The sequence below is a fragment of the Lates calcarifer genome, linkage group LG6 (assembly GCF_001640805.2).
Source record: "Lates calcarifer isolate ASB-BC8 linkage group LG6, TLL_Latcal_v3, whole genome shotgun sequence".
NCBI lineage: Eukaryota > Metazoa > Chordata > Actinopteri > Centropomidae > Lates > Lates calcarifer.
This window is the reverse complement of record NC_066838.1, coordinates 14,893,215-14,919,558: the sequence shown is the minus strand read 5'-3', so window position 1 is coordinate 14,919,558 and position 26,344 is coordinate 14,893,215. Positions and strand designations below refer to the sequence as shown.

Genomic DNA, 26,344 nt, shown 5'->3' with positions numbered 1-26,344 from the left:
AACAATTGATGGCTGAGAAAAGGTTTTTTATTTGTATTTTAACTTACAGTATCTGCACAAGGGGTCATTTCTATCATGGTATCGAACAAAAGGAAGCTAAACATTACTGATGAGCACAACCGGGCTGGTAATAATCTGTGAGAGTAAAAACTGGTCACGTTTCAGGTGGGAAAGACGGATCTCTCTCTCTCTCTCTCTCTCTCTCTATGTGATTATATCTAATCAAATCTGTCACAGGATCGGCGGTTCGTCCTGCTATAGTTGCCCTTTTGACATTGACCATATTAGCCCTTAAATATTAGATGGGGCTGGTGTGTGTGTGTGTGTCACTCACAATATCACACGGTATTTTCATGGGACAGATTTGATATTCTTTTCCAGACTGCTTTTATTTGAAGAACACCCTCTTTCTCTGACATCGACCTGTTCAATCTCTCTCTCTCTCTCTCTCTCCCTCCCTCTCTCCCACCCCCGCCCTCCCCCGTTTGCTCCTCTTCACTTCAACACGTACTGTCGCCACTTTGGGACGCAGGCATCAATTATTTTATACTTAGGATTTAAGATGGGATGCCAGCCACTCCAACCGTCACTTCTCCTCACGTTAATAAGAAAGTTAGACCGACAGAATTGTGCTCGATATCCCATTTGGAAATGCATCTAATTTTACCACGGCACACCCAAAATCGTTTCTTGGATGAACAAAAGATGCACGCGTAATGCCCGTGCGTCCTGCCCGATTGTCTCTCAAAAGTGAGGCTCTGATATATTTATGAGCCTATTTGAAAATGTCCTATCTGTGGGCAATGACCTTGTTTCAAAAAGGACACTATTTGGACTCGCTTAGGAAGTGTGTGTGTGTGTGTGTGTGTGTGTGTGTGTCAGAGAGAGAGAGAGAGAGAGAGAGAGCGTGTCTACAAGACAGAGAGGGGGGCAGAGGGAGGCGGGCACGCCCAAACGATGGTGTTGAATGACGCCCGTCTGTTGCTTCTTGTGTATATCGGTGCGTCCTGCCATTGGCGGAGGACAGTGAAAGGTACCCAGCGCTGGCGCGCCGTGGGCGGGTGGAAGGCCTGTTTATAAACCCAGATCTCTCCCCGTGGGCGGGAACAGCAACAGTAGGGAGTGAAAGTGAAGCGCAGGGAGAGAGAGAGAGAGAGAGGGGAGACGAGGCTGTGGCGGCGGCTGTGGTTGACCGGGGTACGCGGAGGGGGCGAGGCGGCCGCCCCTGTATGCGTCTTCAACCGCGCATGGACGACCACCTCAGCCTCCTGCAATCACCCCCGCCGAGCGCAACCAAAACCCGTGGCGACAACCTGGTGAACCACGGCTACACCGAGACAGAGGCCGACGTGATGACGGTCGTGGCGTGTGACAACATGCTAGAGGAGTCGGCGGCTCTCCCGGGCCACCACTCTCTGGACCGATACGAACCGGATCACGAATGCTGCGAGAGGGTGGTCATCAACATCTCAGGGTTACGCTTCGAGACGCAGCTCAAGACTCTCTCCCAGTTTCCAGAGACGCTGCTGGGGGACCCCAAGAAGAGGATGAGGTACTTTGATCCTCTCAGGAATGAGTACTTTTTCGATCGGAACCGACCCAGCTTTGATGCCATCCTGTACTACTATCAGTCCGGTGGGCGCATCAGAAGACCCGTTAACGTGCCCATTGACATTTTCTCTGAGGAGATCCGCTTCTATGAGCTGGGTGAGGAGGCTATGGAGAAGTTCAGGGAGGATGAGGGCTTCATAAAGGAGGAGGAGCGGCCGCTGCCAGAGAATGAATTTCAAAGACAGGTGTGGCTGCTTTTTGAATACCCGGAGAGCTCGGGTCCCGCCCGGGGAATAGCTATAGTGTCTGTCCTGGTCATTCTCATCTCCATTGTCATCTTCTGCTTAGAGACATTACCGGAGTTCAGGGACGAGAACAGGGACCCGATCACCATTGCGCCTGTGATAAATGGCACACTCCCATATCTCATCAGCCCCTTCTCAGACCCGTTCTTTGTTGTGGAGACGTTGTGCATCATCTGGTTCTCCTTCGAGCTGCTGGTGCGCTTCTTTGCATGCCCGAGTAAAGCCACGTTCTCCAAAAACATTATGAACATCATAGACATTGTGGCCATCATCCCCTATTTCATCACCCTCGGCACAGAGCTGGCAGAGAGGCAGGGGAACGGACAGCAGGCCATGTCATTAGCGATTCTGCGCGTAATTAGGCTTGTTCGGGTGTTTCGCATCTTCAAACTCTCGCGTCACTCCAAGGGGCTTCAGATTTTAGGACAGACTCTAAAGGCCAGTATGCGCGAATTGGGCCTGCTAATCTTCTTCCTGTTCATCGGTGTCATCCTCTTCTCCAGCGCTGTTTATTTTGCTGAGGCAGACGACCCAGATTCGGGTTTCAACAGCATCCCGGACGCGTTCTGGTGGGCTGTTGTCACCATGACCACCGTGGGCTACGGGGACATGCACCCCGTGACGATCGGAGGAAAGATTGTGGGCTCTCTATGCGCAATTGCAGGTGTGCTGACAATTGCCCTGCCTGTGCCTGTCATCGTCTCCAATTTCAACTACTTCTACCACAGAGAGACGGAAGGCGAGGAGCAGGCACAGTACCTGCACGTGGGCAGCTGTCAGCCTCTGGCAGACACAGAGGATCTGAGGAAGACTCGCTCCTCTTCCTCACTCAGCAAGAGCGAGTACATGGTGATAGAGGAGCACGGGATCAACAGCGCGTTCAAACAGCAGCCCAACTTCCCCACCACCACGCAAAACAACTCGCAGAATTGCGTGAACATAAACAAAAAGATTTTCACCGACGTGTAGCCAAGTTTTAGAGTCACGGCCCCTGAACACGGGAAGGGGGGAGGAAGGAAGGAAGGGAGGGAGGGAGGATGAGGATGAGGATGAGGAGGAGGGGGGTGGGACGTGTCAACACACAGCTGGTTCTGTCGTTGCGCACCAGCGTGTGGAAACCCCGGTAGATCAGGTGAAAGAAAGAAAGGAATAAAGAGAGAGAGAGAGAGAGAGAGAGAGAGAGAGCAAACCCTGTCTGTTCAGAGACGCTGCTTTGTGCTCCATTCAAAGAATCAGGATATTTTCATTTCAGTGATCTGAACTCATAACTCCGTATGGTTCCATCCGCACTTGGAGAGAGGGAGAGAGAGAGAGAGAGGGAGCTCCTTAAAGTATTAGGCCTACTATTCTTCTCTGAGGGAAGGACTTGACCTGTTGTGCGTTGTGCAATAGCCGATATATTATCACAACAGGTAGAAATAGAAGCTTTGTAACTGTGAAAGTTGAGTGCAAATGTATGCTACTCGAAGGACACTCACATTGTATTAACATGCGTTATGAGTCGTGATTCGTCAGTCATAGCCTATGTATAATATTCAGAATCATTTAAATATGTGTGTGTGTTTTAAACACATGTAACGTCTGAAAACACAGTTCAGCATATATTATCTCAATTAGACCGTTCTGTGCTATGCCTTTATTGTGCGTTAAAGTCTAGTCCAAATGCTATTGTCTTTAAAAAAAAATAAATAAATACCCCCCCTACTATAATTCCTTAACATGAACTGTCCTGATAGGCTATTTACTGCGTAAACGGCGCCATGTAAACACAGGGGCCAGCCGACTGTCATTGTCTCATTATCGGTGCAAGACACACACGTGAGAGAGGAGAAACACAGAACTCTTTCGCGCACACATACAGCGATCAAAGATGGAGCGTGCTTCTCTTTGGATGCCTCAAATATAGCCCGCTGTGATGCAGTCTCCATGGCGACGGTCGTTTCCTCGGTAACCCCCCAGTCACCGTTGCCATGGCACCCTTGTTTCCACAGTAACCTCCCAGATGGCTTGGAAGCTATATTGAAGATTCTCATCTAAATAGCTCGTCTCCAGTCTCTAACAAGACTGTTTTTTTTGCCATCAAAGCTTCGAGCGCGTAAAAAAACAAAACAAACAAACAAAAAAAAACAGTCCAAACACGCCCAGCGCCACTATCACTAATCAGCAAGCTCACTATAGTGACTTTAACACTGACACAATTGGGAGTAAGTAAAAGGAGGTCTGTTTACAAATTGCCACCACGAACTGTCCCTCGAAAATGAGAGAGAGAGAGAGAGAGAAAAGTCACACAACTCGAGAAAGAGGCCAAGCCGGGAAAGGGAAAGGAGTGTCAGCGCGTGAGGAATTATGAATGGACTGGGAGCACATTGTGTCTGGCTGTCCTGAGTGCGCTACTGCGGGCGCTCAGCAGAGGCTGCTGTTCTCCCACTGATAAAACAGGTAAGTTCTGGGCACTGACATGCCCCCCTGTCTCTTTGTTTGTAGATTTACGCGTGTGTTTTATAGACTTGTCAGTTCAGGCAATTCTGAGTGAACCCTCAAGAGAATTACATGAGCTCTACTAAGATGTGCAGATCAGGAGAGTTCCTTACAATTCCTCCATCCGTTAATATCACAACCTTAAGAAAGCAAGATGTTTGTTTCTTTGTTTAAATATACAGTATTGTGTCACGGGTTGCAGATGTATAGCTACATGTGTAGACCTGAGTGTGTATATAGTCTCTCCTGTTCTGCATGCTGGGCGTGATGCTCCTGCTGTGTGCCCAGGTCGTCTTTCACCTTCAGCTGACTTTGTCTATGAAACGAATAAGGGCACCAGCGGCATGCCCACCCAGTTTGTCTCAGTGCTGCCCCCTGGTGGGCCACCAGAACAGGTGGCTCATACCTGCTTGGTGACCTCTGTGTGTTCTTACAAGCACACAGGCCAAATAACAATGAAATACCAGCCAGCAAGAGTAAAAGTAGCGCTGCTGGCTGGACACTGTTATTGCTGCTTACATTCAGATTTTTAATACAGGTTTATTCTGTGTTTTATTTGTTAGAATTTATAAATCATGATTCTTTTATATTAGTGTATTAATTGGGTTGAAAATGGTCTTAGCCACTGTGTAACCCTCTACCTTGCTTTTATATCCCGTACCGGATTCCTGTCTTTGAAACTGCTGTGCCGCTCTTCCTGCAGATTTATGTCTAGATTTATGTTCAGTGTCCTCCCAGACTGTGATTACTCTAACTGAAACAGAGAGAGGGTGAGAAGGAAATAAAATTTTTAAAAGGCCTGGATGGGGAATCTGTCAAAGCAGTCGTGCTCTTAAATCTATTTAGTGTGGTTTTGTGTGTCACCACTCGCATGTGTGCTTTTGAGCACATGTGTGGTAGTAGACCATTAATATGTATACTGTACCTCTGCAGTCATGGTTGAGCAATAATTAGGGCAGTCTCATCAGCTGTGGTACCCTATAGGCAAAGTGGGAGGTCCCACAGAGCGACCTCTTCATTGATTATTCCTTTCCATTTTGACCCCTGACCTTGACTTCATCATTTTTTCAGTGAAAACCTCCATATGAGTCATCACTTAAAAAGCCTGCTCATTTAGCAGGTCACATAAAAGCTCCAGCGAGGAGAAACACCAGTCTATTGATCAGAAAGCGAGATATATTGTGGAGGAGATTGGGAGCTTCTCGTTTATCATCTAATAAGATTGGCCAGTCTGAGAGCTACTCTGGTGGGCACAGGCAGGATGGATTGGTAGAGACAAAAACACAGACATAATAAAGGCCCATGCACACTCATCCTTTCAGTTCTTACTCTGCTGATGTGAATCCCCACAGCTCACATGAGTTTTACTTCTCTGGCAGATTCTATAATTACTTCTCTATACCTCCGCTCCTCTCTGTTTAAGTTCACCACAGTCCAGACATTTAGTTGATGCTTGTGGACAGGGTAACGTGCAGTAAGGGAGCTCTTAGGATGCACATCCAGTTCACTAAAAGACATATGAAGGGGACATGTGGCTGTCAGTTCCAGCTAAATTTTGACTGTCTTGTTGCAGGACAGTGTCTCTTATCTCAACATTGCCTGCTCCTCTCCTCTCCTTTCCTCTCCTCTTCTGAACTGACAGTGTTTACAGTATGATTTTTGCATGAGTAGTAATGAGACAGCAGGGAGAAGAGGAGCAGTCTTGCATTGTTAATAACTACCAAACTGTGTGATGGGTCCGTCCACGCTGTGCAGCTCTAACAATATTGCTTTTTCTTTTCCGCCTCCTCCTCCGCTCTCTATCTCTGTCCCTCTCTCAGGTAAAAGTTGTTCCATTTTTCTGCTCAGACCTCCTGGAACCCCTGATGACCCCAATTAGACTGCCTCCCATTTAGGTAAATAGACTACATTTGATAAGGAGCATAAATATGACACAGGTGACCTTCGACTAATGTCCACTGATTAATTACTGAGAAAGATTTTCTCATTTTAAAGCTCTAATCCATTAACCTAGAGTGACACTTTTTCCTTATAGGGGCGCAATGACCCTGGTCTTTCTGTTAGGCCAGATGGGCCAAAGTGTTGAGACAGAGCTCCCACTGGATCAATTTTTCTTCCCCAGCCCTCATCCTCCTGACCGGTGTCCTCAAACCTGGACTTCTAACAAGCGGTGCCTAGCAGTTCTCCTCCAGTGGACCACCATTCAATCCAAAAATGCAACAAAATGCAATTGCAAGAAAAAAAAAAACATGATATATTCCACATACAGTTTTGTAGCCGCAGTTTTACTACTGCTTCTGTTCTGGAGTTAACACACTGTGAGTGTAACCATCACAGGATCAAAAAGTGATTCAGACAGTGACAGAATTCAGCTTGGACTGTGTGTGTTATGGACTCTGACATTTCTCCATACTGCTTTCTATCTAAAATTCAAAAGGACAGCTTCAGGAAAACAGCCAGCAATTTTGCAAAGCACATTTCACTCCTGGACTTTACAAGGATTTCTACATTCTATATCCACGTTTCTGGGAACTGATATTCATTACGGAACAATAACTGACAGACAGCTTTTGCTTTGAGTCAAAAAGTGGCAAAAACTGACGCCAACCGTGATTTGCTGATATGAAACTGTGATACAAATCAAAGACTGTTAGCCATATGCCTTTGTTAGCTCTGTGTGCTCTGTATTGCTAATATGTGAAACACACACATACATACATACAAACATATGTGTGCTGGTTGCTGCTATTCCCCTGACCTGCACATGGAGAACAATACAAAGGCATGCACATTCACACAGACACAGACACACAAACACAAACACGCACACACACATGTATACACATGCCTGTGGATGGCTCTCTTTTATCCCAGAGTGCACTGGTGTTTTTTCTTGGGATGGGGCAGAATGTTGTCAGGGGAAGGCTGTGTATGCCAGTATTTGTTCTGTGTTATTCTGTGCTGTCTTAAACATGACCCATATAAAGAGATTACAAGTTGTACTGTCTTTATTTGAGAGGAACTACAGTCTGCTCTCACTCAATTACTGAGAGAATTGTGCTCATTTATGTCTGAGAGACTATCTGGGGTCCAATTACAGACCTTATTACCTATTCTGTGTACATACAGAGTATTTCAGTTAGGGCAAATATGACTAGAAAAGGCTGAAACAAACATCCCGGATGTTTGTGCACTTAAACCACTCTTCCCATTTGTTCCAATGTGTTGATTTTTAGTAAAAACACTAAGCAAAACAAAGCTAAGCAAAAACATAAAATAGCTTAAAGCAGGGCACCAGATCAAGTGACTACAGTGCTTTTACTGTAACAGAAATGTAATTCTTTGCATGATAAAAATAGGGACACGTTTTTACGGGTTCAATTGTTCAACGTTGCTTCTGAGTTGATCAGTGTCCTTAAAAATTCAGTTGACACACAGGAAATGTCACTGTTCAATATGATGCAGAGCCGTACACAGTGACAGTCTTTTAGAAGGGAAGAGCAACGTCTGGCTCGCAGCCCTTTAGACGGCTGGTTACAGGAAAACACACTCATACAACAAAGGTCTCTAATGTAGTTGTGCTGAACAGACAGAACAAGGCAACCTCTCTGTAATAGGGTGACTGGGCCAGTCCTGCATGAGATAGTACTGAATCTATTTGTAAACATCTGTGAAACAGAAGGAAAATATTAAAAATAAAAGACACTATTATATCTGATTTAAGGACTGCAACATAAGAGGCACCAGAGATTTATAGTTGGCATAGAAAAGAGATAGTGATTCCCGACTTTAATTCCATGGGAACATTACTGTATATCACGTTGCCACACATTTGGCAGCTCCCTGAAGTGCAAGGCTCGGCCTTAAAGAGAACTGAACAGTGTGAGAGCCCAGTGGAAAACTCCAGATCATCTCTGAGCCGGGGAGGTAAATATTAACATTCTAACAGAGGTTTACAGCCATCACACTGTCACGCTGTGTATGAGCAAGTGTGTTTTATAGTTCCAGTAAGCCCACCAGCTTGCTAATAACTCTGCCATCTACCTTGGCTATTGCACGACTGCCCTTCTGTGTGGCTTGTTGGAAATGTGGCGACATACTTCTTGACTAAATACCACCAATTTTTCTTTTGTCTATCTCTGGCTTCACCATTAAAGATGTCAGTGGAAGGTATGACACTGCCTTTCAGATCACTAAAATACCTATGATGTCATCAAGACTCACAACCAGCCAAAGCACTACAGCAGGAAATCTCCATAGCAACAAGGCAGGGTTGTTGGTAAGATAAAGAGAGTAGCCATATAGAACAGATTCAGCTCTCTGCAGGTGCACTGGAGAGATCACCACTTAAGCTGTTTGTATCAGTGTCAACTGCTGCGGCATTTATGTGCACATGGCCTCTGAGAAAGGCAAGGTTGGCAGTGTGTCATTTAGTGTGTGTGTGTGTGTGTGTGCGTGTGTGTTTATAGGTGTTTTATTTGTGTGTGCTTGTGTCTCTCTGGCAGAGGATCAGTGTATTGCCCCACAGGCAGGTTGAGTCTCAGGGACTCCTTTTGGACAGCAGGTCTAAGTGGAGCTAAGACAATGCCAACTACCTATTCATGAGCCAACATCTCACACATAACACAGTGATATTATTAGGTTAAATGCCAACAACAGTTACTGATTAAAGGACATTCCAACATCTCTAGGATGATGGAATGACTTAAAATGTTATCATTAATTTGGAGGTGTGTTTCTGTTGTATTTCTAGCTATCTGGCTACTGTAAGACCAATATTTATTCTCTTTTAGCTCCATTTTTGGTCTCTACCAACTTCCTAGTTGCTAACTGCATTGGTCTCCCATTTGGTTGCAGGTTGTGTACAGCAAAGTTCTGAAACTCACTTTAAGGCTCTGAAAACACAAACTGCAGATTCAAGTGATACACTAGGTGTGTCACCAACCCCTTTCCTATAATCTAGTTTTTGCATTGCTAACTGATGGTGCATCCATTTTTTCCCCACATCTGAACCAATGGTGTAATGATAGACAGTGTTGAATACTGCTCAGGCTATAAAGCCCTCTGATTTTAGGATATATATATTTTCCTTAACCTGAATTAAAGCCCCCTAAAAATCTAGTTGATCCCCTTGAAATAAGCACCATAATAATTACAATTTATTATTACACACATAAGATGACATAGAGTAAGATAAAACTTTTTTTTTTTGATCCTCACACCTGCCACCCACAGTATATGTGGCTCACTTTTTCTTCCAGTGTATGTGGTTCACCAGCCTCACACCATTGGCTTTGCAGGAAAGGATGGTTGCTAAGGCTGATGATACTGTTGCCAGTGGTTCTGCAAAAATCAGATTATTTCTTAATCCTGATTGGCTGATCAGTTCCTGTTTCCAGCCACAGGCAGCAGCAGGCAAGGTGTAACTCCCTGTCTAGTCATATGTCCTACATTGCAAACACACAAGATAAAATTATCTCAGACACACACATATAGTACTAACACACATCCGAAATAATATCTGTAGCATATTCAAACCCAGATGTTTAGACACATTTGATTTTTTCTAGCTGTTGGAAGGGGTGATCTGCTGCCAGTCATGTTAGGTACTGCTGTCAAAACAAACAGACAGATTGCGGAGAGAGTGATTGTGTAAAATAGAGAGAGAGATGCTGCTGTACTCTACTGGATGACTCATCGTTCTGTCATTGTGACCTTTATCTGCCACCCTCTCCACCTCTATTGTCCCATGCCTTTCCTTCATTTTCATTTTCTGCACACCTCTTACTACATTTCCTGCGACTGTCACTCTCCTCACTCTCCGTTCTACTCACCCACCTCATCTGCCCCTCCTGACATAATTACCTTTTGCCCACCTCGATCACCATCATTGCTTTGGGGTCAGATACCATCTTTCCCAGTGGATGTATGCTGGCTCTGACATAGTGTTACCACGAGTGGCTGTCACATAAGACACACACACACACACACCACAGACAAAATGGTAGCTGATGCCTGTGGCTGCCAGACTGTGGTTGTATACATTAACTGTTGATTTGATTGAACTGACTAGACAGACGGCACTTAACTGCTGCCTGCAGTGTGGGAAGAAAACATTTGCTGGAGGGAGATTTCCTTTGTGTCACTCCACATTCAGTAGACATTTCAAAGTCAGGCCGAGCCTTGTTGTAAAGGAGATCTCTGCATATACCATACGTATTCAGTCATGCTCATGCAGTATAGATATCATTAATACACTCCTAAGTTTCCACTGTTGACTAAGCCACACCTCCAGATCAGTTCAGGTTATTGATTTTCCCTTGTTTTCTAAGGCCCAGAAAACAACAGAAAGTGAAACCACGTCCAGAATCAATACCGGAGTACTCTACCCTGAAGGTGAGGACATATCTCATCATGAAAGCAGTGATCATCATCAGCCTGCCTGCTCTCAACAGGCAGGTAGAGAACTTCCAGGGTCAATCTCTAAATATAGGGGGATCCCAGAGGGAGACATGCAGGGAGACAGAGGAGCGAGGGGAGAAAATTAGGGGAAAAAAGAGGGATGAAGAGTCAAAATAAGCTGATGATAGTAATTAAGTTCCTTGGCTAGTTTTCAAAGGGGAGAATGCCTGGTGTGGGGCGCTATTTTGATGCCAATATGTCAAAATGAATTGGGAAGAGAAGGATTTTCATGTGAAATGAAAGGTTATGATGTCACATGGAGCGGCCATATAAAAATATAGGAATGTTAATGTAAGAGAGGCAAAGCAGCTAAGTTGTGTGAGAGAGAGTGTGTGTGTATTTGTATTTTATCTGTATCTATGTGCTTATATATGTGTGTGTGAACTCAAGGTTAATGTGTTGTCTTGGACTCTATAAAGAAACATGGAGTCAGTGTGACTTTGTCTTTCTGGTGGTATGTGCATCCACGTGCCAATATTGCAGCGTATTACATTTGTGTGTGTGTGTGTGTGAGAGAGAGAGAGGGAGAGAGAAAGTGAGAGTGAGAGTGTGAGTGTGTTGTAGCTCTCGTAAGTGAACAATCACCTGATGCAGCACCGGCAGAGGTCATCCAGGACAACGCTCCTCCCCCTGCAGTCTGCTGTCATAAGTTGGATCAACGCCCGCTCCTCTCCTTCACCCTCTTTCTCACTCTCCTCCTCCCTCTCTCACTTCCACATGTCCCACTGCATAGAAAAGGGTGGGGACTTTACATGTGCGGATCTGCTGACTCACTCACTGATAGACAAATGTGTTGATTATCTTTCAAAATATCTCAGTAGAATGTACTTATTTTATGAGGTTAATGGATTCTGTGCAGGGAGTTCTGGGCACTGACCATTCTGTTGTCCTGACCATCATCATCATTGTTCCATCTACAACAAATATGTGATTTCTTATCCACAGTTCAACGAAGCCCAGGCAACATCAGCCACTATGGTGCTACAAGGTGTCACAATCAAAAAATGCAAAAGTTGAAATGGTGTTTTATATAGTACATGTAGTTAAGGCAGTCATGTGGGGTCATTAGCTCGAGAGAGTCCTTAAATTATGAGGTTCCATCTGGTCTGCTTGGATGAACTCAAAACTGAATCAGTGGTCCCATTCTGCTGAGACTTGGCACCGCTTGAAGGTGAGAGGGAACTGGAGACAGAACTGAGGATCTAAAATAGTTGGAGGGGTTAATGGCCCCCAAAACTGTGGGTCACTTGTGGGCCAGTAACATAAAACTATTTATCGAGTATCCATCAAGAGTTTTCAGAGTCTGACACTGTGCTTCCTGATTCTCAGGCAAGTTCTGGAGTTATAAGGCATGTCTTTTTCCCATGATTTATCAGTAAGGACATTTATTTGCAATAGATATCGACGTATAATGGTGTCATCGGAAAATGTGGATCATAAGTGTATAATGTCTGTGTATTTAGATTGGACTGAGTTAAGACTTTTCAGGATGGAGCACAAATCTTTATGCAACCTGTGGCAGTTGGGCACTAAGGGTTTTAAAGTGTCTTGATTGCCTCCATGAGCTGTCTGTCACAGCCACTCTGCCTGCTGTGGTTGGCCAAAGCACCTGGAAGAACAACAATAATGCAACCGTCCCTTTCACATCAGGCAGCATCTCTGCCTCACATCACTGCCTGTGGTCTCTCCACCTGCCCCCACCCTCTGGGGAGACACACCTCGCAGGTGGAAAAGATAGATGGTGCAGTGAGTTAGAGAAATGAGCTCAATAATATCACCTGTATTGTACACCTGTACACCTGTTTTAGCCAGTTACGATGCTCTTTGTACATTTCTCTTCCACACATTGGACATATTGCATCAACCTCCAAAACATTCACTAATACTGTTTCTCTGTTGTTTTGTATTTTTCTTAGAAGATCTGGGAGTGGCAACTGAATATATGGTTATGGCCTCGTTCATATATAGCAGGGTTACAGTATAGGTCAGCCAAACACAATACCGGTTGGTTAAGATTAAGGAAAAGATTGTGGTCATGAACAGTGTATGCAAACTGTAAATGCAAAATAGTTGCAAGAATGAAATGAGACATTACAGTAAATAGAGGATGTGACTCACCCCTTCCCCCAATCCTGACAAACTCAAGCCCATATCCCATACTCTTAAGTGGCCTCTTACCCATCCCACCAGTTAAAATGTGTAATAGATAATTGCTGTGAAGGTGGTAGTGGTGGATGATGAATTGTTACACTACTGACACCAAGCACTGGCTATTGGTGGCTGGGCTCTCAGCTGCCCTGCATTTATAAATGGACCCACTTAATTTACATCTACAGATGATGGCGATTCAAGAGTTCCTGGCCATTAATCAGCTTGCTTATGTAAAAGTGTCAATTGTCCCTAAGTAAGATCTTCAGCCACCGTGGAAAAACCCCATGGCTGCAATTCCTGTGGTCCCATGTCATCATCTTAATCAGTATTCTGACACTTTAATTGGAGAAGGACTGAATATCATGTTGAACCTGTCCTTGGGCTGTGGAGAATGGCAGATCAAGGAGATGGCGTGGGGGAGGACGTGTAGTATTCCTCATGTACTCTCTAAGGAGTTGTGGAGTCTCTTGTTCTTTCATGTGCCGCTCTCTGCCTGAAGACATATCTGGGTTTTCACCTGGCCCACTTTTCAAGCAGTGGAGGAAAGAAGGGCAGGGAAGATGCTTCTGCAAGGAGGACTTCGCTGCACCAGTTAATCTGACCGTGTAATATCTGGACTCTCAGCATGAATTTCATCTGCTTTGTGGTTGTATTAAGAGCTGTTAGCATCAGTCAGCTGCGAGCGTGAGTGTGTGCCTGCATATGCTTAATAGGTGGAGGCAGTAATTAGCGGACTGTGATACAGTATGCAGGTCTGTAAATGATCAGAGTGTGATCAACAACTCAACGAACTGTACGAGAGCCTGCCTCCGTACTCTGCATATATTAAAGACCTCAAAAGTGGTACACACAGTTCACTCGCACATTTCAAATCTACTATCATAATGTTTGAGCAGATGCTGTCTTGTTCTATTTGTGTAAATATAACAAATCATGCACACAAAAAGATTATTCCCACACAGGGGCTCTGTCAGTAGCCATTAAAGCCTGTACACACCCAGTCAAGTGCTCTAATCATGAGATAAGAGAAAATTCAGATAAAAATGACTCATTGGGTTACTAGACCAATTCATGCATGCTGATCCTAGACAGATATGTTCACATACTGTTGGCTCATCAAGTCCCCATTTCCTCAATTCATTGCGCTTATATCAGTTCAGAGGACATGCTGTATTTTATTTATTTTTTTCATTTTCCCTCTGACATTGTTCCAGACCCAGAGAAAACACTGTTAATACTATATGTGTTCTTTTTGTTTATTTCTATCTTTGGACCAGAACTAATTTAGCTATGTATTGCCTGCTGTATGGGCGACACAGGGCAATGAAAAGTGTAATGCAGTATTTTCGGAAATGATATCACTCGTCTTATCGTCACTTTCTACCTCCAAATGTTGTTTTATCCCCCTATTCTCCTCCTGAGACGCGCGCGTGTTGTTGAAATCCGTTTCCACCCAGTGGTGGGCGATGCTTCCCCTTTAATGTGGAGCAGCGCGGACAGGAGTGTCGAGGAAGGTGGGGGGCCGCAAAGGGATGGGGCGAGGCGCGCGAGAAAGCTCTTAGTATGCGCCGCGATGCCCAACTGCAGCCCACGCATCTCAACTACGGTGAATTATGGTGAAATATGAGAGACGTGGGAAGAGCCGGCAGCTCAAACACAGTTGGTCGTGATGAGATGACACAGCTCGCTGGACAGATTAGTCAAATAAGGGGAAGAGGGACAGGAATGGACTCACGAGCTCAAGGCACCTTTTAAGAGGAGACAAACTGGATAAAAAACACACACACATGCGTCTGCGCACCAAGAGAATCAGGGTGAATTCCTGCATGCCATTATCTGAAATTATGCTGTATTCCCACAGATAATGTTATGCTGCTTTGTTTAGTGCATGGAGTCTTATTGTGGCTGTCCACGATCCACTCGGGTGATGGGGCTGCAAATGGCTTGAGCATGTCTGGCACCTGCCACTCCAAACTAACTCACTTGCAACTACAACACTGCCAGTTAATGTTTGAATATCCCCAGTGCATGAACTTGACTGCTTTGTCTTAACATATATGAATATATATATATATATATATATATATAAATAGTTCCCCGTCTGTTGAAAACGCCATCAGAGGACTGCGTTATTCCATGGAATGGATTGTGAACATAAGCCTCCATTTGTTACTAACGTGCATCATTGGTGTTTTCATATGGATATTCCCCATCAGAAAAAAGATAATGGGATTTACGTGGAGATAGATTAGAAAATAGTGTTTTTTAATGTGCTAAAATACCGAGATGCAAAAAAATTCTCGGGCGGAACACGGACCTGTTTGAGGGATCAAACAGGTGATTTCGCCCTAGATGAAATCTGCCGACGCATGGGTGCTTCCCAGTAGTTCTAAATACTGACAGCATCGTCTCCCGAAAACCTTCCTTAATAAGTCTCTGCAGATATCAGGCTAGAGGATTGCCTTTGCTGTTACGACAGGCAGGTGGCATGTTGTTCTGACAATTTTTTGCTGATGCCAGCAATGTTTTTTTTTTTTTTTTCGTAAATTCCACCATCCTTCAACCTGTAGCCTTTAGCTGTATCACAACATGTATCTGCCGGTCACTGAGGCTAGGGGAGGTAACTCCTGCATCCTCACGCTTTGTCCCCTCTCCCACTCCCTACTGCTGCGCTGCTGCAGAGCCGGAGCTTCGGGTGATGTATGGCCAGCAGAGACGAACTGCTTTAACCGTGGGGACTGAGTTTGGATCGGACACTTCTGCTGGGTCCAGTTACATATCACCACCAGAGGACAGATTGTAAATAAGCCTCACAAGTGCCAGTGGAAATAGGTAGGAATTTGTGATCTTTAGTCAGATATTGCTGCTTTTACAACAAAATTACACATCTGTGGCTGTCTCCAAAGTACAATCTAATACCTCCACAATATCCATATACATGTTGCTTTTATGCAATGTGCGTGAATTTTGAAGATTATAGTGTACTGCTCAAACAGCAACGTCAACCACTGGCTATGACAAACATCCCTAAATATAATCTACTGATAAACTATTAATTTGATCAGTGACTTGATGAAGTTTTTCTTAGCTTTGGGAGTGAATGGTGATCACATCACACGTACAGAGAGAGGAAATTTATCTCAGAGATTGTATGGAGCACTCAGCATATAATCAGATTTGTTATTTGTAACTGCACCCTGTGAGAGCTGATACAGTATTACTGGCGAGCATATTGATCCTGCAGTGTGCTCAAATGAGAGAGAACTCATAACCTAATACACATAGACACAATGGAGCCAATGCGCTCAAATGGTTCTGCCCCTCCTGCCTGTTATTTTCGCCCACCCTGATCCTGCCTGTTTGCAAGAAGGCCTTGAAATAACACAGCGTTTCAGGGAATTATTGATGATTTTGGTCTGTGGAAGATGTCATGTGTAACGAACCTGAATGGATCAGAAAAACAAGCCAGTGATTGCAGGTTGTTGAATATGCATGCTCAAAATCTAAAAAGAGAAATCAATTTAAAAGTATGACAACAGGAAACACAGAGCAATCACATTAATATTGTAGTGTTTCTTTGCTTTCTATCCTGTCCTGTAGCACTTCATTGGCAGATCTGCCTGTACCTGAGCCCACGAGTGTGGGGGGTCTTTATCTCCTCGAGGCCCGAAGTGGCTCCACCCTGTTTGAAAGCTGCAGGTCCCATCTCCCTCCAGCATGACGGTTGCTACGAGCGACCCCGCAGATGAAGCAGCGGCGCATCCGGGTCAGCCTCACGACCAGTACGACCCAGAGCCAGATCATGAGTGCTGTGAGAGGGTCGTCATCAACATCTCAGGCTTGCGATTTGAAACGCAGCTCAAGACCCTCTCCCAGTTTCCGGAGACACTATTGGGTGATCCTAAAAAAAGGATGAGGTATTTCGATCCTCTCCGGAATGAGTACTTTTTTGACCGGAATCGACCAAGTTTTGATGCTATTCTGTATTATTATCAATCAGGAGGTAGGCTTCGCCGGCCTGTTAATGTGACCTTGGACATTTTTTCAGAGGAGATCCGGTTTTATGAATTAGGCGAGGAGGCTATGGAAATCTTCAGAGAGGATGAAGGTTTCATAAAGGAAGAAGAGCGGCCTCTACCAGAGAACGAATTTCAGAGACAAGTTTGGCTGCTGTTCGAGTACCCGGAGAGCTCAGGTCCCGCTCGTATCATTGCCATCATCTCTGTCATGGTAATTCTTATCTCTATTGTCAGCTTCTGTCTAGAGACACTACCAATTTTCCGAAATGAAGAGGAGCAGATTTACAAATATTCATCCCAGTCCTTGTACAACACCACCTCTACCACTGACAGCTCGACATATTTTACAGAACCCTTCTTCATCGTGGAGACCCTCTGCATCATCTGGTTCTCTTTTGAGTTCCTAGTTAGGTTCTTTGCCTGTCCCAGTAAAGCTGGATTTTTTGGCAACATCATGAATATCATTGATATCGTGGCAATCATCCCCTACTTTATCACGCTGGGCACAGAGCTAGCAGAGAGGCCAGAGGACAGCCAGCCAGGCCAACAGGCTATGTCTCTGGCTATTCTCCGCGTCATTCGTCTAGTTAGGGTCTTTCGTATATTCAAACTCTCACGTCACTCGAAGGGGCTTCAGATCTTGGGACAGACTCTGAAGGCCAGCATGCGTGAGCTGGGTCTCCTCATCTTCTTCCTGTTTATTGGTGTGATCCTTTTCTCTAGTGCTGTCTACTTTGCAGAGGCAGACGAGCCACATTCCCAGTTCACCAGCATACCCGAGGCCTTTTGGTGGGCTGTGGTTTCCATGACCACTGTTGGCTATGGAGACATGTACCCGACGACCATCGGAGGAAAGATTGTTGGGTCTCTCTGCGCAATTGCTGGTGTGCTGACTATTGCCCTGCCCGTACCCGTCATTGTGTCCAACTTCAACTACTTCTACCACAGAGAGACGGAGGGCGAAGAACAGGCACAGTATCTCAATATCCCAAGTGTGCCTAAAGCCAGCTCAGCTGACGATCTGAAGAAGAGTGGTCGGAGCGGCAGTGGGTCCACTCTCAGTAAATCTGATTATGTGGAGATTCAGGAGGCTGTGAACCACAGCACAGAGGACTTCAGGCCAGAGGGCATGAAAACAGGAAATTGCACCCTGGCCAACACTAACTATGTAAATATCACTAAGATGCGTACAGATGTATAACGTGAGCTACTGTAGATGGTTAACCTCAGCTGGGGTCTACTGGGACTGTAACAGGGGAATGAAGGTGTGACTCCCTGTATCGACCAACGTATGGCACCCAATATGGGAGTCCAGAGCAGATGAGTGAGATTGACTTGGAGAAAAGGTCATTAGAAAGGACCTTATATTCTCCCACATCCTATGGACCTATCATTGCATATCATAGAACTGCCACCTGTCTTATTTAAGACAGTCAACATCTGCATGGAGTCTTACCTATATGACAGTAGTCGTCCTGCTCGCAACAGTAGCCATATAGTAGCCTAACCAGTAATAACCAATATTAACAGCATAAAGGGACCACAAGTTTCTACCTTCTTGCTCAAGCTGCCGTTGGGAGAAGATGCACGATAACAACAATTTAGCTTTTAAATGTAACTTAAGTTATTGATTTGTGATTAAAAACAGGGCATACTATCAGCATCTATGAGCAACTTTAATCTGCAGCTCTAACTGCCAAGGTCCTGACTCAGAGAAAAAACTAACTGGCCAAGATCACAGCTGTTCTGTCAAGGGATCATTTGTTGCTTTCTCTGTGAGAGAAAAAGCCAGAATGCACTAGCTTTACTCCTTCAGCCCTCGCTATGTATTGTCTAGTACAAGCTAGTGGCCTCTCTAGAGACTAACAGATAAATGACAATGCTATTGTGTAATTCTGGACCACAATAGTGCACCACCTTCTTTTTCCTGCTGTTTTTCCTCCTTTGATGAAGCTCAAGTGGATTTATCATATATATATATATATATATATGTACTCACCAAGACACTGCCTTTTATTCCAGCCAGTGCAGGCTAGCAGGACAGAAGAAATGTCTCTCTAATCAAAGTGAATGTCTTATTTATAGCTGTGTGTTCATTTGATTTGTTGTAATGCCTTTTTTAATTATGTTGAATGTGTGCTTCTCACCCACATTTTTAATGAGTAATATGCCCAATGTAGAAAGAAAGATTGTGAATATTTTTTCTGTAGTGTTTTGAGTGCCTATTTCTCCATCCTTTTAACTGTACCTTAAAGTGTTTAGCTGCCTCCCACTCCACTGTAACAGTGAGTGCCATTTAATTTGATACCACTGCCCAGCATAAATTGCTGTTCTTGACTTCATAGCATTCCATGTTTGTAGAGATTGTTCAGAGAGATTTGGGTTGGGTGAGGTTTAAGTTAGTTGTTTTTGTCAAAGGCTAATTTCAGCGCAGATTAACATGTATTGCTGCAAAGCTAACTAGGCTGATGTACAAATTAATTCATTAAGGCTTATGTAAACCCTAGAAGTTTTAAATTACCAAATGCTCGCGATTAAAGAAGGAGCTCAATTATCAACTAAAATTAACTTATAAGATCATTAGGGTCCATCTGCCCTCATACCAGCAATGCCACATACTGTAAGCTTGCTTATGATCTCCAGAGGCTCATTAGCAATACTTTTTTTTTGATTGATTGATTTTACTTAATCAAACTGATAAATCATTATAGCTTAGGTTATGCACTTGCTCCCATATTTTTCACCCGTTTAGCAATATGCCAAAATTTGGTAAACTTTGTGTGCCTCTGGAATGAGTTCAAAACGAAACAGTGTTTTCCCATGATTCTAGGTCAGATATCAGGTCACCAAAAACAAATGTACTGCCACCTGGAATATATATCTTTTCTTATAATTTTTTTGTTTTTGTTTTCTTACCTAATGTAGTTTGAACAGTCATTCCATTGGTGCAATTTGCCCACATAATGCAGGAACCTAGACTAAAGTATATGTCCTTTATTACAGATGCTATTCTGTTATTGTAGAGCTGCACGTCCTTTAAAGTATTCATTGGAGCATGCATTAGTATGATACTAATACTTAAAAGGCAAATTTACTTAATGTATTCCTATATTTCTAGAAATACTGACACTATGTGCAATACATGAAAGACAAGTGTCTTGTTTAACATGTGAGAGTGATGCTTTGCATATGCATCTTTTTGCCATTGCTATTTAAAATATTCTTGAATCGCGATCCATGTGATTTACCTAGAGAGGGTTGCGTGTCCATAAGAAGATCTGTTATCTGTCTCTAATGTAAGGAGGATTGAGAAAATGACAGCAGGTTAAACAGAAGAGTAAACAGGGAGGCAAGGTGACATGAGAGTCCAGAGCCACAGAACAGGCACTGCAGTATGAGTTAACAGTTCAGACGTTAACTAATGTCCCGCTGCCTTCAGCTTTATAGTCTTTACGATCTCAGTCGCGGTCACAGCTCAGTAACAGTGTCTCATAGTGAAAGCACGACAACAGCTACTATCTGCTGCCAGCCCAGTGGACGAACAGAGATTCGAAGAGTTAGTCTGTCTGACTTTTTGCTCAGTCAAGTGTATCATAACGCTCCAAAGGACTGTCAGAGTGCCCCTATCTCTGACATATAGGTCCATCAAGCTCTGTGTAGTGTTGTTTGTGCATATGTGTGTGTGTGTGAGAGAGAGAGAGAGATCAAGTGAGAGAAAGAGAGAGGGACAAAGAGAATGTGAGAGAAATGGAGAGCTTTTAGATCCAAGCTGAGTGTGTAGCTTTTAGAGACAATGTGGTAACAGTTATCTAAAACACTGCTCCTCTTGACTCCAGGCCAGAATGACTCTGGTGCTCTATGTATTCTATTCCATCTTAGCATACTGTTTACAGACTGTGAATATAACACATGCATGTAGTATTTTAAACAAAACTGAAAGGAAAGTCTCACTACGCTCACTAGAGATAAGATCCGAAAGCATGTGTTGACTTATGAGATAAGCTGTAGTATCAGCCTGAGCCAGTCTCTAGCAGTTGAAGAGAGGAAATAGAGGGAAAGAGAGGAAAGGTTGGGATGGAAAGTATGTAGATGAAAGTAAGATAAACACTGCCCACACCCTCTGCTTTTTACTCTGATGTATACTTGTATTTCTCTACACTGTACTGGAACACCTATGTGACTTTATGTGACACGAAAGCTTTGTCTGGACTGCCATATTTTCCACTCTTGATACCAAGCACACAACCGAAGTGACACTCTGTCAAGACAGAGACACCCTTTTGGAGAAACCAAGAAGACAGCACATCAGGATTTGAACCAAGGAAAAACCATCTTTGCCATACTTCACAACACAGACAAGAGGACACTTGACACACACGCCGGACATTTTGAACACATACAGCCAGTCTACACACATGTACACACACTGCCTGTGAACATATACCTTTGTGGTGACTTCTGCTGTCAGGACAGACACGTACCTGTGGTTTTCATCAAACTTAAAGGCCACAAAGTGAATAGACTCAAACCCACTGCCTGTGGTGAACACACATAGCCATGTAAACAATGTATCTAATAGTTACAGCTGCTTTCAATGATGTCTTAAAATGCCTAAAGCTTCAGCTTTAAAATGAGCTTCTGCCATGTACAGATTCCTGTGTGTAGCAGGGAATCAAAGTGTGTGCTTGCTGAACTAATCCAAGAAACTAAAGATGTGTAGAAGGTGATTTATCTCTTCGGTTAGTTAGTATGCTCCAGGGAAAAACAATGGAAATTTATTTTAAAAATCATGAAGGAAATATAATTTCTATGAGAACTTTTAACTTATTTGTGTCATCAGACACTGTATAATTCATCTTTGTTTGTTTGTTTGTTTTCACCATGTTTTTATATTTGATTCTCATTATCAGCTCACCTTTGAGCCTCAAACAGTGCATGGGCTGAGTTTTGACTGAAATACACATGCAAGCCTTGGTCAAATACATTCTGTCTGTACTGTCTTAATACATATTTACCCCCAGACAGCATCTTCCACTTACTCTCCTTCCTCTGCCTTCCTCAGCTATTGCTGGTCAGAAATGTGTTTGTATGTGCTTTAGATAATCCTCAGCTCCTTCACTGTATTATGTTCTCGTGCTGGATTCTGCTCAGCTATCTGTATAAAAACTGTTCTTTTCTACCATTATAGGGAAAAGACTGACCCAAGATGCAAACTGTCTGTTGTTAAAGGAAACATGGATCTGAACACTTGCCATGCCCTTCACAAGGATTTACAATGAATATAAACTGATTAATAGAGACTTTCATCATTCAAAATAATTGTAAATTATAAAACTATTATGAATAATAATAATGGTCTGATGATTATATCAATAATAACATCTTTACAATAACCTCAAGCTGCTGTTTTGCTTCTGTCTTTCTCAACAGATGTAATGTGTTTCACAAACAATCTGACAGTGGATTTAGATCAGTTTGTCTCATATTGATGCTTCTTTTATCATCAAAACCTGGGGACCAATGATTTTTAACTATAATGTCTTAACAATATTTTTTAAGTCTTGAGCAAATTGAGCAAAAATGATTTCTCTAAGTCAGTGATTGCTTACGTGAAATCCAATATTTTACCGTATGTCCTATGTTAAAATACAGCACTACTACAGTTGCTAAGGCATACACTGTGTAACAGATTCCAATCTTCCTCTGTGGGCTTAAAGCAAAGATAATAAAGCAGTGAGAAAGAAAACCTAAAGGTTTCATACAATATGCAACATAAATTGATGAAGGCACCGCTGGAGCGGACCCTCTCATGTCCATTATAGAAGGTATATTTGAATTGACTATCGACCCACACCTCCTCAGTGGTTTTGTGTCCTGCTTCTCCCCTTAAGTGAATCTTATGTTCACTGTGGTTTACTGAGAAAGAAAAGTGGTCTATTTATAAAACCATTGAGGGGGAAAGTGAGGGGTGAGGCAGAGAGAATGACGGAGACAGAGGAGAGTAATTTGGTTCAAGTGGGACAAGTACAAACATTCTCTGTATCAGTGCTTTTTAGTAGAGTCTAACACTTTTCCTCAATAGCTGGAAATTTTTTTCTCTCCTCTTGTTGTCTCTCCCCTCTGGTCTCATCACTGCTACTTGAGTTTGTTCTTGCTTTCCCTCTCTATCTCAGCCTCTCCAGCAGCTCTAAGCACCAAAGTAATGCACAGTGGGTGATCTGATTCTTCTCCCAGACATATATTAACAGGAGAATAATGCCCCCTCTGGCTAGCTCAGTTAATTGGGTTCCTGTAGTCAAGTCAAGTCAAAGTCAAGTCAAATTTATTTATATAGCGCAATTCACAACAGAAGTTATCTCGAGACGCTGTGTATGTCAACTAAGGACAGAAAGGCAGCTTTCCAAGGCAGCCTTCAAAGTAACTGATGGGTATTGGGCCACTGATTGTTTGATTAGCTACTGTATGTATTAAACATGATCTTTGCTCAAGTTCAAGACAGACAGCCAGTATTCCAACTATATCACACATCTGTGGTTTGTCCTGTCTTACAATGTGTGTGAGGTTGTTCCCAGTCCTCGTCCTGACTTACTGTTTTTATTTTATACGTTTATGAAATGATTTAACGTGGTCACAAGAAAATAATGAAATTCATATATTACCTATGGGTTTCCCTATTCCAAGGCCTGTCATTTTGATGGACACAAGTGCACTTGTGTTTGTGTGTCATATGAGGCAATACCCAATAGACCAAGTGAATGGCTCACATGCTGTGAACATTTGCCCATTGCAGTATGACCTGATTTATAACCTAATATGCAACCCAGTTAATGGACCTGTCATCCTGTACTTTCTTTATAGCACACCAGGTTCCATAGGGGGAACCTAGATGGGTACTGTGAGCACTTCTGAACATTTATATGTATTGTCTATGTGTGGAGGAGGGGTGGCCCTGTTTTCATCACTCCTAACCCAACAGTGGAAGCCCCTACTATTTTTACCTCTTCTATTAATAGCAGTAGGTTTCCTTTGTGTTTGCAGGGAATGCCTCATTCTTGCTGTAACAGCCAGTGGATCGTGTATACTGTGAAGTGTATGGTAATGATGTGTACAGAGAAACAAGATATTTTCTTGGACTAGTAGTATTTGTTGAACTCAAAGAAAAATAACATAAGGCAGCGTGGAATAAAGTATTTTCAAAAAGGTTAAAAAAATTCAGATGCAGGGATGATTTATAGTTGAAACAGGGAGTGAGTAATAGAGGAGGTGGAGTGGGAGAAGGGTTTTGAGATTTTGCCCAGATTTTGAAGAGACAAGAAGGAGGACGTATTAGTAAAGAATGCCACTGGGGAGTTCCAACCTGTCAATGTGTTTAATGAGCTGAATTGATTTAAAGGGTTGGCCCACATTCTGTCGGCTGCTCTCCATCATATATCTTTACTTACAGCCAAACACAGAGCTGCAAGGGTCTTCAATATTGTCTTAACTAAGAAGATCCATTTATAGTACAACAAACAGTTTATAGCTAAGTGATAACAAGGTGATATTCAACATTAAAAACAATATTATGTAAAAGTGTTTGTATAAACATCAATTACATTTGATGAAATTCCGTGAGGAATTTTGAAACTGAATTCTTCATTTCACCTAATTTCTGCAGTTGTAGTCTTGTATAGAAGGACACTGATTCAAAAATACATTCATATGACATACAGTACATGGAAAAGGGGGCAGTCCCCATAAACATAAAAGGGACCTACTGCTGTTAATATTTTCAGCCATGCTGTTTCTTTACTGTACTCCATCTGTCTTTATGTCAGCTTATCTACCAACAAAATTAGGCTTGTGGAATCAAAACAAACATGAAGCACAGAGTAAGATGTTGATAGGCACAACAAGGTAATCTGCATACTGTAGCCTACTGAGCTCTGGAATGAGCTCCAGAGAAAAAAAACAAAAATTTTCCAGGAATTATTCATGATAAAATAAGGGAATAAAGTAATACACTTCATTGCCCCTAGCTCTCTTTTTAGCATAAACATTGCTGTATAATAACATGCAACCAGCATTGTTGAAAGTACAGAGACTCGGTTTCACTTCACACATGACAAACAATGACAACCTCTGTGTAGGCTGCAGAAAAAAAAATCCTGTCTATGACTGGGTATAAAGGAAAATATGCAACAGTCCTGCAAAACTCAAACATGTGTGTCTGGGCTGACAACAGCATGATATCAGGGAATCCTGCTGCTTTCATGAATAACCCACAGAGGTGAAACTAAGTCACGTGCAAGCAGTGACCTTGCATTGCAGTAAGGACAAACATATACATGTGGGTTTCTAGTGGCTTGGTGGACAGATGGACTGCTTTCTTAAAAACGTTTGCAGATCACATTTTGCCTTTATAGAACTTTCAATGAGTAACTGAGTCATTGTCAGTTAACCTCACTCTTCATTCATTAAATCCCTTGATGTTAACTTATCTGCCACCTAGTGTCCATGAAGGGACATGATTATGTCCACATATACAGAAGTGAAATCATTTGGTCACCATTTAGTCAAAATTAAACAAATTGTTTAATGTCTCTTTACTCACAAGTATTAGATGGAAGGCAACCTAAAACTAAACCATTAGTTTCTGTTGTGTAATCCAAGAGAAAAAATGGAACTGAAAGAAATGAGTAAAAAAAAAAAAAACAGACAAAGGAAGTGAGTAACACATATTTCTTCCTTTGCTTTCATTTTTGTATACAAAAGAGTGTAGTTTCTGTTTTCTTGCTTCATTCCAGTAAAAAGGAGTCATGAGATATAACATAGGACTGTCTAAAATCCTTAGCCCGGTCACATCACTACCAAAAAACCTAATATCCCATATGCCACAATAAACCCATTCACAAGAAGACAGAGGGATGTTCTCCTCTGATGGTAAAATGTGTTGATGAATATTAAGTATTTTTTTTGCAGTTCTTTGTATGTGACCATATGAATAGACAAAGTTGTGTGTGTCTGTTTCTATGTGTGTGTGAGTGTGTGGCTAAGTATAGTAATAGTCACCACACTGACAACACAGGCAACTGATACCCACTTCCTCTTCTTCTGTCTGTTCCTCCACCCACTCATTGCTCACAGACATGATATAAGGGGCTTAAAATACCCACCCTGCATAAATAATTCATAAACTCAAAAATCATCTTCTACAATCCCCCCTGGTCGCCAGTTCTTTTCTCTGTTTCTCCTTTGATTGTCAATCCCTGTTGGTATTGTCTGTCTTTCTGCAGGTTCAAGTTTTGTTTTTTTGTTTGTTTTTTTTTTTTTTTTTTTTTTTTTTTTTGTCATATGAATGATTTTCTACCTGTACAACAACACTGTAAAATACAGAAA

The 26,344-nt window shown here is 42.9% G+C and overlaps 2 protein-coding genes across 2 annotated transcripts; both read left to right on the top strand.

Annotated features, from left to right (window-relative positions):
• Window positions 1-477: 477 nt before the first annotated feature.
• LOC108877945 (potassium voltage-gated channel subfamily A member 3) lies at window positions 478-7,324 on the top strand. The gene is made up of 3 exons (XM_018668205.2): window positions 478-4,295; window positions 6,155-6,229; window positions 6,370-7,324. Exon 1 carries the CDS (start codon window positions 1,230-1,232, stop codon window positions 2,823-2,825), a length of 1,596 nt encoding a protein of 531 aa, XP_018523721.1. The 5' UTR covers window positions 478-1,229; the 3' UTR covers window positions 2,826-4,295; window positions 6,155-6,229; window positions 6,370-7,324.
• A 7,152-nt stretch (window positions 7,325-14,476) lies between these two features.
• On the top strand, window positions 14,477-22,365 carry kcna2b (potassium voltage-gated channel, shaker-related subfamily, member 2b). The gene is made up of 3 exons (XM_018668206.2): window positions 14,477-14,761; window positions 15,629-15,779; window positions 16,548-22,365. The coding sequence occupies exon 3, from the start codon at window positions 16,665-16,667 to the stop codon at window positions 18,165-18,167; it is 1,503 nt and encodes a 500-aa protein (XP_018523722.1). The 5' UTR covers window positions 14,477-14,761; window positions 15,629-15,779; window positions 16,548-16,664; the 3' UTR covers window positions 18,168-22,365.
• The last annotated feature ends 3,979 nt before the right edge of the window (window positions 22,366-26,344 follow it).